Source organism: Balaenoptera musculus, chromosome 9 (assembly GCF_009873245.2).
Source record: "Balaenoptera musculus isolate JJ_BM4_2016_0621 chromosome 9, mBalMus1.pri.v3, whole genome shotgun sequence".
Lineage (NCBI taxonomy): Eukaryota > Metazoa > Chordata > Mammalia > Artiodactyla > Balaenopteridae > Balaenoptera > Balaenoptera musculus.
In genome coordinates this window covers 13,340,862-13,358,918 of record NC_045793.1, presented here as the reverse complement: position 1 = coordinate 13,358,918, position 18,057 = coordinate 13,340,862, and the positions used below count along the sequence as shown (strand labels likewise).

At 38.4% G+C, this 18,057-nt stretch overlaps 1 protein-coding gene across 4 annotated transcripts in view; it reads left to right on the top strand.

Moving 5' to 3' along the window:
- AGK (acylglycerol kinase) overlaps positions 1-18,057 on the top strand; it is an 86,641-nt gene that overhangs the window by 54,417 nt on the left and 14,167 nt on the right. For all 4 annotated transcript variants that reach the window (XM_036863735.1, XM_036863736.1, XM_036863737.1 and 1 more), the window contains exons 9-11: positions 629-698; positions 12,578-12,657; positions 15,558-15,615. In XM_036863735.1, the coding sequence (XP_036719630.1) occupies positions 629-698; positions 12,578-12,657; positions 15,558-15,615 (208 nt within the window). The remainder of the gene's footprint in view (positions 1-628; positions 699-12,577; positions 12,658-15,557; positions 15,616-18,057) is intronic.

Below are 18,057 nucleotides of genomic sequence, written 5' to 3'. Positions count from 1 at the left end.
TCCCAGATAGCAACTGTATTGGAGGGAAAATGGGATAAAGATATGTTGATAGAGAAATATGAGAAAGTAAAGTAGACTGTTTCTTAAGTTTCAACTTGCTTCCTAGGGAACCCAGAATGTAATCCAAGCATTGGAATTAATGTGTATATTTTGGGGATTTATTATATTTTGCTAAGATAACTCCAGCAAATCCTGTCCTTTAGCTATCCTTCAGATTATTAGAGTATAAAGGAATATGGTTTTGAAGTGCTTGACTTTCATTCTCTTACAGTGAATGAAAGATGTTTTATTATTATTTATTTATCATATTTTCCAGTGATAAAAGTCAGACACAATGTAGAGATTCAATAAACGTGAAGTAAATAAATGATTGGTGCCTTATATAAACTTCTCTTTGCCAAAGCCTTCTCTTTGAGTCTGTATCAGAGCCTTCCACTAGATTTGTATCAGTAATTCTTTTATACACCTTTGTTCTGCTTTCCTGGAGTATTTTGAAGGAATTTGTCTTTTTCTTGACCCAGCTATTAGTACTCTGGGTAGGAGTGTGGTTGTGTGTGTGTGTGTGTGTGTTGGGGGAGGTGTTGCTTATTTTTCACAACATGATCATTTCCTTCTTGTTATCTTTTAGACATATTACAGATGCTACACTTGCCATTGTGAAAGGAGAGACAGTTCCACTTGATGTCTTGCAGATCAAGGTAAGATCTTTTCATCAGAGTTTGAAAAAATTAACAAAGTAATACATACTTTAAAAAAAAATGTAGTAGTTCAAGTAAGATTATAAGGAAAACAACTGTCCCTCTTCTTACCCTTTCCTATCTGAAGTATAACCCCCCAGAAAAGATAATTTTACCTGTTTATTCTAGTTATCACTAATTAGTATGCTCGTGATGCTACTTTTTAAAATTGTGGTTAAAAAAAAAAAAAACCCACAAAACATGAAATTTACCATCAGAACCATTTTTAGGTGTATAATTCAGTTTAAGTATATAATACTACTTTTTGGTTTATCAGTTTTAGACCTTATCTCTTGGCCTCTTATCAGAAGTCCTCTGTATCACCTCTCAGTATAGTTGTATCATGATTTTTAGTTCCTCTGTTGATTACCTTTGGCCCACAAGTAATTTTTCTGTTTTATATGGTTGTTTTGAGTATTAAAAGAGCTAATAAATATAACGCACTTAGGACAGCACCCGATTTCGTCTCACCTGTTTGTGTGGTGGCCACCTCTCTATCTCATGCTCTGCCAAAGGCGAAACCTTTCTCGTGACCCATCTGTCTTTTGGAGGGCCTTCTCTTTGGAATTCAGGTTACTTGGTTGTCTTGCATTGTCAGCTCTCTGATGGGCTTAAGAATAATTATGATTCTGTAGATTATCAGGCTTTTTCTCATTTTTAGGGTGGGAACAATGTTCTTTGTTGCTTCCTACATCCTAGAGAGGAACAGAACTTCCCATTTTTCTATTGGGTTGTCTAACATTTTCTTACCGATTTGTAGATAAACTCATGAATTATTCTAGAAAGATATTTGCTCGCTTTGCCCACTGAAGGGGCCTAAAGGCAGTGACACCCAACAACAGTGAGCATATCTGGCATCCAGATTTTGGTCTCTAAATACCATTCCCTAATAAAACTTACGAGGATTCTGTGAAAAGATGTCTTTCAGAGGCAGGGCAAGAATAAGGCAAAGAACTACTCAAAAACTAATGAAGACAACACAAAATAGGACCCAGCCTGATGGTACCCTATTGGCCAATTTTGGGATAGTTTGAACATCAAAAAGAATAATGCTAGTGGATTATAATACATTAAATAAAAATGATGAATCTGTGAATCTATAGTTATGTTACAGAAGAATTGCCAAATTGTAAATGTATAAGATACGACAGAGTTAGAGAATTACCATTTGGCAATCACTAGTGAAATCATTAATTCAAACAGCGGTCATCAATGGATGCTACACATGTTGGATAAAAGGTCGTTGAGAAACAAATACCCACACAGTCTCAAATTATCGCAAGTTACTTAACAATTACAAAGGCAAAAAGTACCTTTATAGTAGAGAGATCTAGCACACACCGCCTAAGCCAAGTGATCAAACAGCATCACCAGTAATGGGACAGATGGACATTATCTGCCTCCTGATGTGATATGTCGAGAAGGATACAACATCACCTATGTAGTTTTCTGCCCAAAACATTAGTCTTAACCTAACTGAATCTAATAGTGAGAAAACAATCAAATCCAAATTGTAGGACATTCTAAAAACAACCATTGATTTGGCTTCTTCGAAAATGTCAATGTCATGAAATCTAAAAGAAGATAGTCTGTTCAAGATTAAGGGAAACTAAAGAAATATCATAATGAAGTCCAGTATGAGATCCTGGACTGGAAAAATGAAAAACAGTGTCGGCCGTAAAAGATATCAGAGATATTTTAATATGGATGATATATTAGATGTTATATGCCAGTGTGAGATTTCTTGAGAGTGACAGTGGTGTTATGGTTATGTCTGTGTATGTCCTTGTTCTTGGGAGATACATGCTGAAATATTTAGGAGTGAAAGGCCATGAAGCCTGCAATTTATTTGCAAATGATTTAACAATGCTACAAACTATACACACAGAGATAAAGCTAATGTGGGGAAATGTTGGCCTGGTGAAGCTGGGTGAGAGGTAAATATGGTGTCTATTGCACGTATAAAAGGTTTTTTTGGTTTGACATCTTACCAAAATTAAAATTTTGGAGGGAAGAAGACCCAATAGCCATTCCTGATTCCTGATCAGAATCTTCTCTCTAAAAAGGGTTTAATTCCTAGGGAAAAGATATTCTCGCTTGATGGTAGTTAAGTATCTATTCCTTCTTCATCTAAATTTCTTCTTTTTCCCCCTGGAAAAGGCAGGTTCCTAAGAAGGCTGAGCCATAAAGCCAAATAATCCTATCAACAGTGAATCCTGCATACTTTACTCAGGTTTAGTCTTAGAATGTACCAGCTACATTCAGGTTGTCCTCCAAAGGCTATGCACATTTTATATTCATGCAAGTTTCCTAGTATCTGTGGAAGAAGGCTCCGTACTGTGTCATGATTCCAAACTTCAATCCTAAAATGTCGTTCCTAGTTATATGGCATTTGCTATATGCACGTTTACGGTTGATGAACCCGTGAGCTTGCAACCCATTTCCCTTTTATTTTCCTTTGTGCTTTATGCAGTGATATCTGGACTCTCCACCATGACCTTGTTGGTCAGGATAAAAGTGATTTAAGTTGCAATTGATTCTTTAGCATCTAATAAAGCTTAATCGTTTTCACAAAATGTGCTGAAAGGAATGTTAGCCTGGAAAAGAGACTACAGATCAGCATCCATTATTTTAAAGTATTGTTGCTGTCAAAGGAGTGAATCAGGGTAGATCTCTTAATAACTGAGTGATTTACTGCTTCTTATTTATGTGTGAGAAGTAATACATTCCAGAGTAATTAGGATTTAACTGAACATTCTTGACTGTGCTTGCATTTAAATGTCTCTTGTCTTCTTTTTCTTTTTCATTCAAACATACTGATTCTGTGAATTGATGAAACCAGTATCAAATTTACCACAGGCTCTGTATATTGGTAACACACCCCAGGAAGCAGAAAACTTTTAAAATCAATTCCTAGAAAACATAGTATAGTATCCTCTACTGTTGTTTCTGAGGCACCCAGCTAGGCTGAATTTGTCTTCTGCTTTTTCTTTATTTCTGGAAATTGCTTTCAGAATGTGGTGAAAAGCATTGCAGATGAAGCCTGATACCAGATTCCTCTTCTTTTAAAAAACAAACTGAAACACAATTAAACATATAATGGAAGATTCTCCAAAAATAAAAGAAATAGTCCTTGGAAGCTATAATAGTGCTTTATGTTTTCATTGTATAGTGTGAGTTCGCATCTCCTTAGGACTTCTAACTCAGTGAGGGAGGCAAGATGTGTATTAGTATCTTCACTGGACAGATTTTTAAAAAAGGGTTATCTGATCGTATGACTAGTTGTGCTGTAGACAGAAGTAGAATAAGGATTTTCTGTCTTACAGTCCACTGCTTTTTCCTTCACTGCTTTGTCTAGATGGGATCTCTCTTGGCCTGTCACATGATTCTTAAAGGGCAGTTTTCCCATGTGGACATCTACAATGCCTGGAACTTGACTTTAAAGTAACTACTGTAAAGATTTATGGAATTCTTCCTAGTTCTTTCTTTTTGGTCTCTCAGTTGGACTCAGACCCTGCCAACCCAGAACCAAATGAGGAAGATAGGGGAGGTGGTGAGAGTGAGACTCTCCCCCTTTCCCCTGTCTTTCATTCCTGGCTTCCTTCTGTTAAAGCCCCAGCTCTGACCATTCTCATACGACGATGCTTAGAGCTGCTGCTGAGCTCCTTCTGCCTTGATTCTTTTTCTTCATCTAGAATCCCTAAAATCCATAGGTCGGGCAGTTGTCTAGTTGACCAGGATCATTTTCCTGTCACTGTTCCTTAAATTCTGTTCCAACCAGCTCTCCCAGTTGTTTTCCTCTGCAGAGCATGAGGCCATTTCCCAGCAGGGATTTACTCTGTCCAGGGGAGCCTCTGACTTGGAGCAGCTTATCTCCTTTGCTGCTAAGATCTGGCTGTGTGCCTGTCTTTCTGTACAGTATCTGTTCTTTTCTGATCTCTCCATCTCATAATCTGACTATCGCCCAGAACTTCACTGGCCTAAGATACAGTGGTGCTTTGTCTGTTGGCTTCCACTCTGTGCAGCTGACCTTGCTTATTTTTCCTGTGCTCGTGTGTCCTCCAACTGGGACCAGGGTCTCCACTACTGACCCTCAGGCCTCTGCTGAATCCTGAGGGCTCCGTGCCCGTCTGCTTTTCTAGACTCTTCACATTCTTCACACTCCTTTCCTACCCCCTTGCTGGAACATAGCAACTCAATTCCGTGGAACCTTAAGGTTGAAAGGCTTTTCGGTTAATCTTAACAGAAGAGTCCCAAAATTCTTCCCCCTACATGAAGGAAGGGAAAATGGTTTTAGAGCACCAGTCAGGAAATCTTGAGTACTTAGCTCAGCACTTCTTGCTTCCACTGCATGCTTTAGAACAGCATTTCCCTAAGGAATATTACTTATGCAAGATGTCTTCCCAGAGAAGGGCTGAACAGTTAACAACTCAGGAAAGCTGTATATTGTATTTCTTCTTTTGGAAATTTATAATGTACATTAACATATTAAAGACTCTAAGAAGAATTGCAGTAAACATAACTTCTTTCAAACCAAATAAGTTTGATATTTCCCAACTTATTTCAACATGGAATCTTCTATCATCATCATCATCAGCTGTAACACTTAACATCTTAAGAAACATTTGGGAAATGTTCCCATTGACACAGCAAACTATTCACATAGTGTTAATTCTCTCCCTTAGGCTAGAGCGCCCTTTCTCCTCGTTTCTTTTCTTTCTCTCTACTTTCTTCCCACCCTCCCCAATGTAGGTGCTTTATTTATTTTTCCTTTCTGGGGAAGGACTGGGGAAATCACTATAGTATGCACTTATTACTGTAATATAGTGTCCTTCCTCAAGAGACCTGATTTCTCTCTCTCTCTTTTTTTTAATTAGCATGCATCTTCCCTAGTCCAGTACTGTATGATTCAGCCTCGTTCCTTCTCTTTCAATACTATACAGTGCTTAGCTCACTCTTGGGACCCTCCTAGGTAGATCTGCAAAAATTATAATGAATAGATAAAAGAATGAATCCAGGAATTATACAGATATAGATATAGATACAGATACACATACATATAAATGCTGGATCAAAAAACATAGTTAGATTGCATTAAAAAATTCCTCCCACCCCCATTCCCTGCCTCTGTCAACCACCAGTCTGTTTTCTGTATCATCTATAAGCTTGTTTTCTTTGTTGTTATTTTTTGTTTTTTTAGATTTCACATATAAGAGAGATCATACAGTATTTGTCTTCCTCTGACCTACTTCACTTAGCACAGTGCCCTCAAGGTCCACCCATGTTGTCCCAAATGGCAAGTTTTCATTCTATTTTATGGCTAAATAATATTCCTGAATCTGTGTGTGTGTGCGTGCGCGCGTGTGTGTGTGCATGCCACAGTTTCTTTATCCATTCATCCGTCGATGGACACTTAACTTGTTTCCATATCTTGGCTATTGTAATTAATTCTGCAATGAACATGGGGGTGCATGTAACTTTTTTTATTTTTAAAATTTTTTATACAGCAGGTTCTTATTAGTTATCCATTTTATACATATGAGTGTATATATCTCAATCCCAATCTCCCAATTCATCCCACCGCCACCCCCCCACCACCACTTTCCCCCCTTGGTGTCCATAGGTTGTTCTGTACATCTGGGTCTCTATTTCTGCCCTGCAAACCGGTTCACATGTACCATTTTTCTAGGTTCCACATATATGCGTTAATATACGATATTTGTTTTGCTCTTTCTGACTTACTTCACTCTGTATGACAATCTCTAGGTCCATCCATGTCTCTACAAATGACCCAATTTCATTCCTTTTTGTGGCTGAATAATATTCCATTGTATATATGTACCACATCTTTATCCATTCGTCTGTCGATGGACATTTAGGTTGCTTCCATGACCTGGCTATTGTAAATAGTGCTGCAGTGAACATTGGGGTGCATGTGTCTTTTTGAATTATGCTTTTCTCTGGATATATGCCCAGTAGTGGGATTGCTGCGTCATATGGTAATTCTATTTTTAGTTTTTTAAGGAACCTCCATACTGTTCTCCATAGTGGCTGTATCAATTTACATTCCCACCAACAGTGCAAGAGGATTCCCTCTTCTCCACAGCCTCTCCAGCATTTGTTGTTTGTAGATTTTCTGATGATGCCCATTCTAACTGGTGTGAGGTGATACCTCATTGTAGTTTTGATTTGCATTTCTCTAATAATTAGTGATGTTGAGCAGCTTTTCATGTGCTTCTTGGCCATCTGTATGTCTTCTTTGGAGAAATGTCTATTTAGGTCTTCTGCCCATCTTTGGATTGGGTTGTTTGTTTTTTTAATATTGAGCTGCATGAGCTGTTTATATATTTTGGAGATTAATCCTTTGTCCGTTGATTCGTTCACAAATATTTTCTCCCATTCTGAGGGTTGTCTTTTTGTCTTGTTTGTAGGTTCTGTGCAGCTGTGCAAAAGCTTTTAAGTTTCATTAGGTCCCATTTGTTTATTTTTGTTTTTATTTCCATTACTCTAGGAGGTGTATCAAAAAAGATCTTGCTGTGATTTATATCAAAGAGTGTTCTTCCTATGTTTTCCTCTAAGAGTTTTATAGTGTCCGGTCTTACATTTAGATCTCTAATCCATTTTGAGTTTATTTTTGTGTATGGTGTTAGGGAGTGTTCTAATTTCATTCTTTTACATGTAGCTGTCCAGTTTTCCCAGCACCACTTATTGAAGAGACTGTCTTTTCTCCATTATATATCCTTGCCTCCTTTGTCATAGATTAGTTGACCGTAGATGCGTGGGTTTATCTCTGGGCTTACTATCCTGTTCCATTGATCTATATTTCTGTTTTTGTGCAAGTACCATATTGTCTTGATTACTGTAGCTTTGTAGTATAGTCTGAAGTTAGGGAGTCTGATTCCTCCAGTTCCGTTTTTTTCCCTCAAGACCGCTTTGGCTATTCGGGGGCTTTTGTGTCTCCATACAAATTTTAAGATTTTTTGTTCTAGTTCTGTAAAAAATGCCACTGGTAATTTGATAGGGATTGCACTGAATCTGTAGATTGCTTTGGGTAGTATAGTCATTTTCACAATATTGATTCTTCCAATCCAAGAACATGGTATATCTCTCCGTTTGTGTCATCTTTGATTTCTTTCATCAGTGTCTTATAGTTTTCTGAGTACAGGTCTTTTACCTCCTTAGGCAGGTTTATTCCTAGGTGTTTTATTCTTTTTGTTGCAATGGTGAATGGGATTGTTTCCTTAATTTCTCTTTCTGATCTGTCGTTGTTAGTGTATAGGAATGCAAGAGATTTCTGTGCATTAATTTTGTATCCTGCAACTTTACCAAATTCATTGATTAGCTCTAGTAGTTTTCTGGTGGCATCTTGAGGATTCTCGATGTATAGTATCATGTCATCTGCAAACAGTGACAGTTTTACTTCTTCTTTTCCAATTTGTATTCCTTTTATTCTTTTACTTCTCTGATTGCCGTGGCTAGGACTTCCAAAACTATGATGAATAATAGTGGCGAGAATGGGCATCCTTGTCTTGTTCCTGATCTTAGAGGAAATGCTTTCAGCTTTTCACCATTGAGAATGATGTTTGCTGTGGGTTTGTCATATATGGCCTTTATTATGTTGAGGTAGTTTCCCTCTATGCCCACTTTCTGGAGAGTTTTTATCATAAATGGGTGTTGAATTTTGTCGAAAGCATTTTCTGCATTTATTGAGATGATCATATGGTTTTTATTCTTCAATTTGTTAATATGGTGTATCACATTGCTTGATTTGCGTATATTGAAGAATCCTTGCATCCCTGGGATAAATCCCACTTGATCATGGTGCATGATCCTTTTAATGTGTTGTTGGATTCTGTTTGCTAGTATTTTGTTGAGGATTTTTGTATCTATATTCATCAGTGATATTGGTCTGTAATTTTCTTTTTTTGGAGTATCTTTGTCTGGTTTTGGTATCAGGGTGATGGTGGCCCCATAGAATGAGTTTGGGAGTTTTTTTGGAAGAGTTTGAGAAGGATGGGTGTTAGCTCTTCTCTAAATGTTTGATAGAATTCACCTGTGAAGCCATCTGGTCCTGGACTTTTGTTTGTTGGAAGATTTTTAATCACAGTTTCAATTTCATTACTTGTGATTGGTCTGTTCATATTTTCTGTTTCTTCCTGGTTCAGTCTTGGAAGGTTCTACCTTTCTAAGAATTTGTCCATTTCTTCCAGGTTGTCCATTTTATTGGCATAGAGTTGCTTGTAGTAGTCTCTTATGATGCTTTGTATTTCTGCGGTGTCTGTTGCATATATCTTTTGAGTTAACGTTTGTGTTTTCATTGGATAAATACCTAGAAGTGGAATTGCTGGATCACATGGTAGGTCTATTTTTAATTCTTTGAGGAACTTCCATCCTGTTTTCCATAGTGGCTGCACCAATTTACATTCCCACCAGCGTGCACAAAGTTTCCCTTTTCTCCACATTCTCAACAACACTTGTTTTTTCTTGTCTTTTTGATGATAGCCATTCTAATAGGTGTGAGGTGTTATCTCATTGTGGTTTTCATTTGCCTTTCTCTGATGATTAATGATGCTGGGCATCGGTATGTCTGTTTCTATGCTTTGCCCATTTTTCAAGTGGCTTGCTTTTTTTTTTTTCTATTGAGTTATATGAATTGTTTGTATTTTTTGGATATTAACCCCTTATCAGATATACGATTTGCAAACATTTTCTCCCATTCAGTAGGTTACCTTTTTATTTTGTTGATGGTTTCCTTTGCTGAACAGAAGGTTTTTAGTATGATGTAGCCCCACTTATTTGTTTTTGCTTTAGTTGCTTTTGCTTTTGGTGTCAAATTTAAAAATCATTGCCAAGACTTATGTCAGGAAGCTTACCCCCTATGTTTTCTTCTAGGAGCTTTATTGTTTTAGGTCTTATATTGAAGTCTTTAATCCATTTTGAATTAATCTTTTTATGTGGTGTAAGATAGTGGTCCGGTTTCATTCTTTTGCATGTGACTGTCCAGTTTTCCTAGGATCATTTATTGAAGAGACTGTCCTTTCCCCATTGTATATTCTTGGCTCCTTTGTTATAAATTAATTTACCATATATGTGTGGGTTTATTTCTGGGCTCTTTGTTGATTTATGTGTCTGTTTATATGACAATACCATGCAGTTTTAATCACTATAGCTTTGTAATATAGTTTGAAATCAGGGAGTGTGATACCTCTAGCTTTGTTCTTCTTTCTCAGGATTACTTTGCCTGTTTGGGGTTTCTTTGTGGGTCCATACAAATTTTAGGATTATATGTTCTATGTCTTTGAAAAATGTCTTTGGAATTTTGGTAGGGATTGCATTGAATCTACAGATTGTTTTTGGTAGTATGGACATTTGAACATCATTAATTTTTCCAATCCAGGAGCACAGAATATCTTCCCATTTTCAATTTCTTTCATTAATGTCTTGTAGTTTTCAGTTTCACCTCCTTGTTTAAATTTACTCCTAGATATTTTATTCTTTTTGATGCAGTTGTAAATGGGATTCTTTTATTTCTCTTTCTGATAGTTTGTTATTAGTGTATAGAAATGCCACAGATTTTTGTGTATTGATTTTGTATCCTGCAACTTTACTGAATTTATTAGTTCTGTCATGTCATCCGTAAATCATGATAGTTTTACTTCTTCCTTTCCAATTTGGATGGCTTTATTTCTTTTTCTTACCTAATTGCTCTAACACTTCCAATACTATGTTGAATAAAAGTGGTAAGGGTAGGCATCTTTCTTGTTCAAAATCTTAGAGGAAAGACTTTTTACTGTTGAGTGGGATGTTAGCTATGGTCTTGTCATATATGGCCTTTTATTATGTTGAGGTATGTTCCCTCTATACCCACTTTGTTGAGAGTTTTTATCATAAATCAGTGTTGAAGTTTATCACATACTTTTTCTGCATCTAGTGAAATGATCATATGATTTTCATCCTTCATTTTGTTGATGTAGCATATCATACTGACTGATTTGAAGATGTTGAACCATCCTTGCATCCATGGAATAAATCTTGATTTATGGTGTGTGATCCTTTTAATGTATGTTTGAGTTTGGTTTGCTAATATTTTGTTGAGGGTTTTTGTATCTATGTTCATCAGGAATATTGGCCTTTAATTTTGTTTTCTTGTATTGTCCTTGTCTGGTTTTGGTATCAGGGTAATGCTGGCCTCAAAAAATCAGTTTGGAAGAATTCCTTCCTCTTCTGTTTTTTGGAAGAGTATGAAAAGGATTGGTATTAATTCTCCTTTGAATGTTTGGTAAAATTTACCAGTAAAACTGTCTGGTCCTGGGCTTTTGTTTGTTGAGAGGTTTCTATTGATTCAGTCTCCTTACTAGTAATCAGTCTGTTCAGATTTTACCTTATTCTTTAAAATTTATGGTTTGTCTTAAAACTTATATTGTGTTTTCCCTGACCATCCATCTCCTTGGCTCCCTCACTCACTATACAGTTGCACCTGCTCTGTACTTTCATAATACTTGATACACATCTCTGTTCTTTGAACCTACTGCATTGTGTTGTTATTGTCTGTGTCTTTCTACCCCCCGTTATACCTTGAGCTCTTTGAGGACATTTTTTATCACTAGTTCCTAATATATAATATGTATCCGTTAATGATGATTCATGAAAAAAGAATAAATGAATGATTAGCTTAGTATAGTCAGGATGGCTCAAGCCCTGCTGTCTTCCACAGTATGCACTAGGCACCCAGGAGACTAATACATCCTTGCTGTGCCAGTAGTGGGTTACCTTACCATCACCTCTTTGCTCTGCCATTTCCCTGTAGCTCCTTTCCCTCTAGCTCCTTCTTCTCTTGCTTAAGCAGGTACAGAGAGCAGAAAAGGAAATCTGCTTCAACAGATACACAACCAAGGAATGAGAGGCCAGTGTCTTTTACTGGTAGGCTGGCCCTATTCATGTGTGATCTGCCTAGAAAACCCTAACTTGTTTCAGTGTAGCGGGAACAGGAGTGAAAGTGGGACTGAGTGGGGAAGGACTACCTCTCCTAAGAAGACTTAGACGCTTTCTCTAGGCCAACAACTTACAGTGCCAAGGATTCTCCTCCAGTTCCTAATCTTCTGCTTACCCTGGTTCTAATGATTGCATGGTGGAAACCGAGCTGGTTCTGTGCCTGCTTAGCAAATTCTGTGGAGTTGTGTCTGGCATTTGGCAGCTCTCTTTAGAATGTGGGGTACCCTTGGGCTTCAGCTGCAATTCTGAGCTACCGGGAAAGTCCCTTTCAGAATCCTGGTGTATATATTTTCATATAGGAAAGCCCATGATGAAGTGTAAACACTTGGAGGCAGTGGCTCAATTGTGTGTTTTCTATATATTGCTAAATCAACTCACTGATTTATTAGAAGCTTGCTGATTATAATATGCAGTATTTGGACATAAAGCACTGGACTAAATCTGAATCACTTTTCATCCTGATTTGTTATGACAAATATCTGGCTGTATTTTCAGATATCCAAGTGAAACATTCTGGAGTACATACCAGGTTGCTGATCTTCCTTGATAGCTCTTGGCCCTCCAAAGAGAACGCAGGCTTAAATTATCTTTGCCTTGGACAAGTATAAGAGAGAGAAGAAATTCTGGCTGACCCGACTAATTGGTCCAAGAATCAGCATAATGATTACAGTCTGAAGTATGATACTATATTTTCTTGCCAGCGGATTCATGAGGCCTATACAAAAAAGTTAGCTTCATTTTACAAGACAGTTTATTTAAGTACTTTTACTGAGCACTCAGTTACTTACCTGTAGAGAGTTCCAAGTTATTGTCGTCATTAATTTAAATTAAATGTGTTTAACTTCCAGGGTGAAAAGGAACAGCCAGTGTTTGCACTGACCGGCCTTCGATGGGGATCCTTCCGAGATGCTGGCGTCTCAGTTAGCAAGTAAAGGGGCGCTGTATTAACGTGTGGTGATTTTGAGACACCTTCTTATTCTGTCCCTGTCTTTGCGGTTTCAATATGTAGTGATCTAGGTTGAATTATGTGTGAATAACAGAGGTAGAGGTTTAAGTTCTTACGTGCAGAGAGGCTGCGGAGAGTTCCGGTTTCCTCCACCCTAGCCTGGCGGAAGCTCAAGAGGAGCAGCGGGCATCTCTCTTTCTAGACGTCGTATGTGAGCGTGGGTGAGGCCGCGCTAGCCCGGAGGGGCACTGGCTGGCCTCTCCTCCCCCGGCCTGATTAGCTGGGTACCAAGTCAGAGGCACCGCTGGGGCCACAGCCTCGTGGAGCTTTCACAGCCCTCGTCGGGTTTCACAACCCCCCACGAGAGCTGTTCTTTCTGAAAGCCTAGCAGATCCACAGACCCCAGGCCGCCTCTTTCAGAGGAGGAAGAAAGGCAGATGCCTGGCTGCGCTGGGAGATGGAAGAAACAGGCCTGTGGAGGAGGTGATTAGAGGGCCGCCGCTGGCTTTTCATGCGAACGGGCTTATTTTTGGAGAATTCATCGTGTAGAATAGGCTCCTGGCTCGGAAAGAGGGTGTGTCCTGTTCTGTTGCATGGAGAGGCCGCTTGGGCAGGGCTTCCTGAGGTGGGGCTGAGCAGACGCGGCGTGAGGTTCCCTCCTCGCTCGTGGGCGTTAGTTTTTCTTTACCTCTTCTTGAAAACGGGCTTACAATTTTAGTATGGTTTAAATGAATTATGATTGATCTCACACACAGCTTTTATCAAGAAACCCCGCTTTCACATTGTAGGCATTCCTGCTCATTTTTTCTTTACAGAAATTTTTCTTGTTTTGTTTTGTTGTTTTTTTTGATGTGACCATTTTTAACTTTATTGAATTTCTGTTATGATATTGCTCCTGTTTTATGTTTTGGTTTTTTTGGCCGTGTGGCCTGTGGAATCTTAGCTCCCCGACCAGGGATCGAACCCGCACCCCCTGCATTGGAAGGCGAAGTCTTTTAACCACTGGACTGCCAGGGAAGTGCCTACAGAAATTTCTCTCATTTGTTTCACTGGTTATTCCTGCTAATGAAGTTCCTGACAGTGGACTGTCCAAAGAGAGATATCACTATGTTATATCATACACTGTGTTCTTTAATATTTCACAGCTTTCATTTGCAAGTATGCCATGGTTATCTTGATTCCACAAGTTATCTTTGTGTCTGATCTGTAATCTCAAATGCCAGCAATTTACCAAGAGGAATTGCTTAGTTTCCCCTGAGAAGGTCTGATGAGAGCAAATTGCTTTCTAAATGTACTGAGCACAAGCATAGGTCAGCCCTTTAGGAATATCACACGCGGGCCCATATTCTGTTTGATTTCCGAGCAGTGAATTTTAAAATTCTGGTGGTGGTTACACCTGGATTAGGACCATGCACTGAGTCGCTCTGTGCGTCATGAGAGACACAATCGGGACGCGAGAAACCAATTCCTAGCTGGCCTCAGGAAGACTGCACGCGCAGTGTCAGAACTTGCTATTGATACAGATGGAGGGAACTGCAGGCAGTTTGGATGGGATGTGTTTCTGTCTGGCTAACTGGGAAAAGAAGCAAATCATTGAGTAACCTTTGAAACAAAATAACAAAAACAAAAAAATTAGATGGTCAAAGCCCTCATTAATAGCCTCACCGTACTTACCTGGATAATAGTTAGAGTGGTTCCGCATTGCTCGTTCTATAGCTAAACTCCTTATTTGGGCATTCAAGGCCCAACTTAATCTGTCAGCACCCCTAATTACAGAGTTGTGTATCTTTGCTTTAAATAAAGCTTTTGCTCTGGCTATTACTCTCAGTGTTTCCCGTACTTTTACTACTCCTTCTGCCTAGAGTGATTTCCTTCCCTCTTTCATGTATCTAAATCCAACCCATGTTTCTAGGTCCCATGCCCTTACTTTGTTCTAGTGTCATTCATTATGCAAGTGTGGCTGCTTCAATTTTAGGCCCTTAATGATTTCTTGTGCCCTCTTGACTCTCCTTACCAATGAATAGTGATCAGTTTATACCATGTCATATAAATATGTTTATTTATTTGTTATTTTCTATTACTTTGGGGGGCCTTATTTTTTCAAATTAGGAGCCCTCAAAGGCAAGAATTTTATATTCTTTATATTGCTGCATTTCCTCCATATACATAGTAAGTGCTAAATAAATACATATTGATCCAAAACAAATAGAGAGCAGTTAAGATGGGCTGGTAGGTGACAGATAAGTTTTAAGAGAGAAATCTACTTTATGCCACTTTTCTAATTCCAACTAGGTATCTTTTTCTCTTCAGTAGCTTTTAGGTATTTAGCAATATGAGGTAGACCCTCTTCATTCCCAGGTTTCACATTTGCCATTTTCAAGCTGCATAACATGAGTAATGTGAAGTTATGCTGATTTACAGATTTTAATTGTGTTTGTGTGTGAGAGAGAGCACGGTGTGCAGAATGCAGCCATTTAGCTCATGAGTAATACATCAGCACCCAGCAACTGCATCTCATTGTGGCTTTATCACTCTCCGCTCATTTGGAATGTATACTCAACTGTATTCCATGGTGGAAAGTATATATTACAGTGATACCTGTGAATTTAGAGATTCAAGGAGACTCTGATTATATATCCCTTGTAAATTGCAAGGATCTAGCTGCTGTATAACTAATTATGTATGGTTTGACATGGTATTCAAATGCAGATTAAAAACTTACTGCAATACTTTTTTTTATGCTAAACCACAGTCTCCAAGCCTCCAGAGCAGACACTCATGGTAAAGGTGTAATTCTAATGTATTATCCGTCATGAATGGTATCTAGCACATTGATAGTTCTTTTAATATTCTAATTACATTTTTATCTTGGTCTTTCTCAGGTACTGGTATCTTGGGCCTCTAAAAACCAAAGTAGCCCACTTTTTCAGCACTCTTAAGGTAAATACAGTTTACAATGTAGAAGTTTGACCTCTGATATTTTGTTGTTCCTCTGTGATGTGTGTATTTGGAATTTTAAAAAATTTCTTGCTACAGATGTATATGGCGTGCTCCAACACTAAATTGGGGCATATTTACTTATATACAAATGCAGAAAGCATTCCTGTTGTGATTCCTCTCATCTACCAACTTATCTTCTCCATTACCAAGCCCATATTTAATTTCATTTTAGTATTTTACTTCCCTTTGTCTATTCATTCACTCACTCTTACCAGACAAACCTTGAACACAATGACCTGTATCTCATTAACTATTTGCAAGTGTGTCTATATTAGCATCTGGAAATGAATTGAAGTTTTGTATCTGAATATATCTAATCATATAGGCTTGTGTATAATATAGGAGGTTTCAAACTATGCTTTGTGCTTCAAACTATGCTTTTTCAAACTAGCCAGATGTGGGTAGTGGTTGCCGTATTGGACAGCACAGGTCTAGAGACAGTTGTCATCATCAGAGAAAGTTCTATCAGGCCGTGCTGCTGTATGTAGACTATACAATGAGAAATACTGGCATAGAGAAAAGCTCGACAATGTATATTCATGAAAATGCTAATAGAAAAGTCATACTTATCTGTGTACTATATACTGTGTTCAGCTTTTACGCAAATTAAGGTAGTATATTTACAATTCGACCAATCTGAAAATTGGCAGATGAAGTTTGAATGTAGTGAAAAGTTTGGTTTTAATGTTAACATTCAGAGTATTGAGTGTTTTTCGAATTACAAAAGTAATATATGTCCATTGCAATACATCTGGAAAACATAGCTCCCTTTACCTTCTAAATAAATTCCAGATGGATAACAAAACCATTAAAGTACTAGGGGTAACCAATCTATATGATTATTAAAATGAACTTGGGGGGCGCCAAGGACTTTCTATACCTAAGGCAAATTGTGTGAGTAAAATGCATTACTGCTGTTGCTTGAGGGCATAATTACATTGGTGGAGTCGGGATTGCATTCAGGAAGAAATAGAGTAACTACATATTTAAGTTGTAGAATCTGGGAGCATGTAAACTGTTTCCATCATTTCTTCAGCAAACAATTACTGCATACCTGTTGTGTGGCAAGCCCTGCTATATATTTGGAATGCAAAGTCAAATAAGACAGGTTTCCTGCCCTCAAGAAGTATTCAAGTGCTGGGGGTGAGGTCCAAGTAAATCAGCAGTTTGGCAAGTGCTAAGAGAGAAATATGGAGAGAATAAGATGGAAGCAGAGAGGAGGGGCATTTACCTCTGACTGAAGGTTGGTAAAGTCAGCCCAGGGAAGGTGACACTTTTGCCAGATTTTGAAATACATACAGGACTAGATAAATGGCATTCCAAGTGGAGTGGTGAGGATGTGTGAAGTCACAGTGGTGTAACACGGTCTTTAATTATGGCCAATGCAGTAGCATGGTGGGAAGGGGACTTTGAGGGTTAGGTCAGGACTGCTTATGACAGGTTTTGATGTGGGATCTGACATTTATCATTAAAGCACTAGAGGGTTGTTGAGTCTTAAGCAGGGGAGTGGCAAGAGCAGATTTTCACTTTAGAAAAATTGTTTGGCAATAGTGTGGACAAGAGATTGGACATGGGTAGTTAAAGGCAAAGGCATCAGGTAGAAGATTGTTAACGTAATCCAGTTGAGAGGTGATAAGGTGGTAACAGTGAATATTGACCACAGAGGATGGATTAAAGAGGTACAGCCCTCAAAAGCTGGAAGGAGCGTATAGTATTCCCAGATTTCTCGTTTGAGGGACTAGAGTTTGGTAACTAGAGTTTTCCATTAATGCTGATAATATTAGAGTAGAATCAAGTTTGTGAAGAAAGATGAAATTTTCAGTTTGGCACATACTGAGTTTAACACACTGGTGGTGCAGACAAGTGGCAATACAGTCGTGACTTCGGTCTGGAATTCAGAGAGATATGGGCTAAAAAAATAGATGTAAATGTCATAAGTATATGAGTGGCATTGAGCTATGGATTTAATTAAGTTACTAGTGAGAATAGATGGCCAGGAATAGCCTTCATTTAAAGAGCCAGAGACGATGCCTGGGAACCGCTAAGAGAGACTCCAGGAGGAAGTACCGACACAGAAGCCGATGGAAGAGAGAATTTCAAGAAGAGAGTGAGATTTCAAGAAGCAACGGCAGAGTCTAAATAGAGGCAGGAAAGTGAGTGCCCTCTGAAGGTTCGGTAGCCCGTGGGTGGAAGAGCTGCAGCCGCACTGAAGAAAGTTCAGGGGTAAATGGGAGCAAAAGGTAGAGGCAGTAGAGCCACTCCCTCAAGGATCTCGACTCTGAAGAGAAGGACATAAAAAGACAAAAGCTAGTGAGAAATATGGGGCCACTGGAGTGTTCTGGTTTTTTTTTAATTGGAGAGATATCTATGTCTTTATTTCCT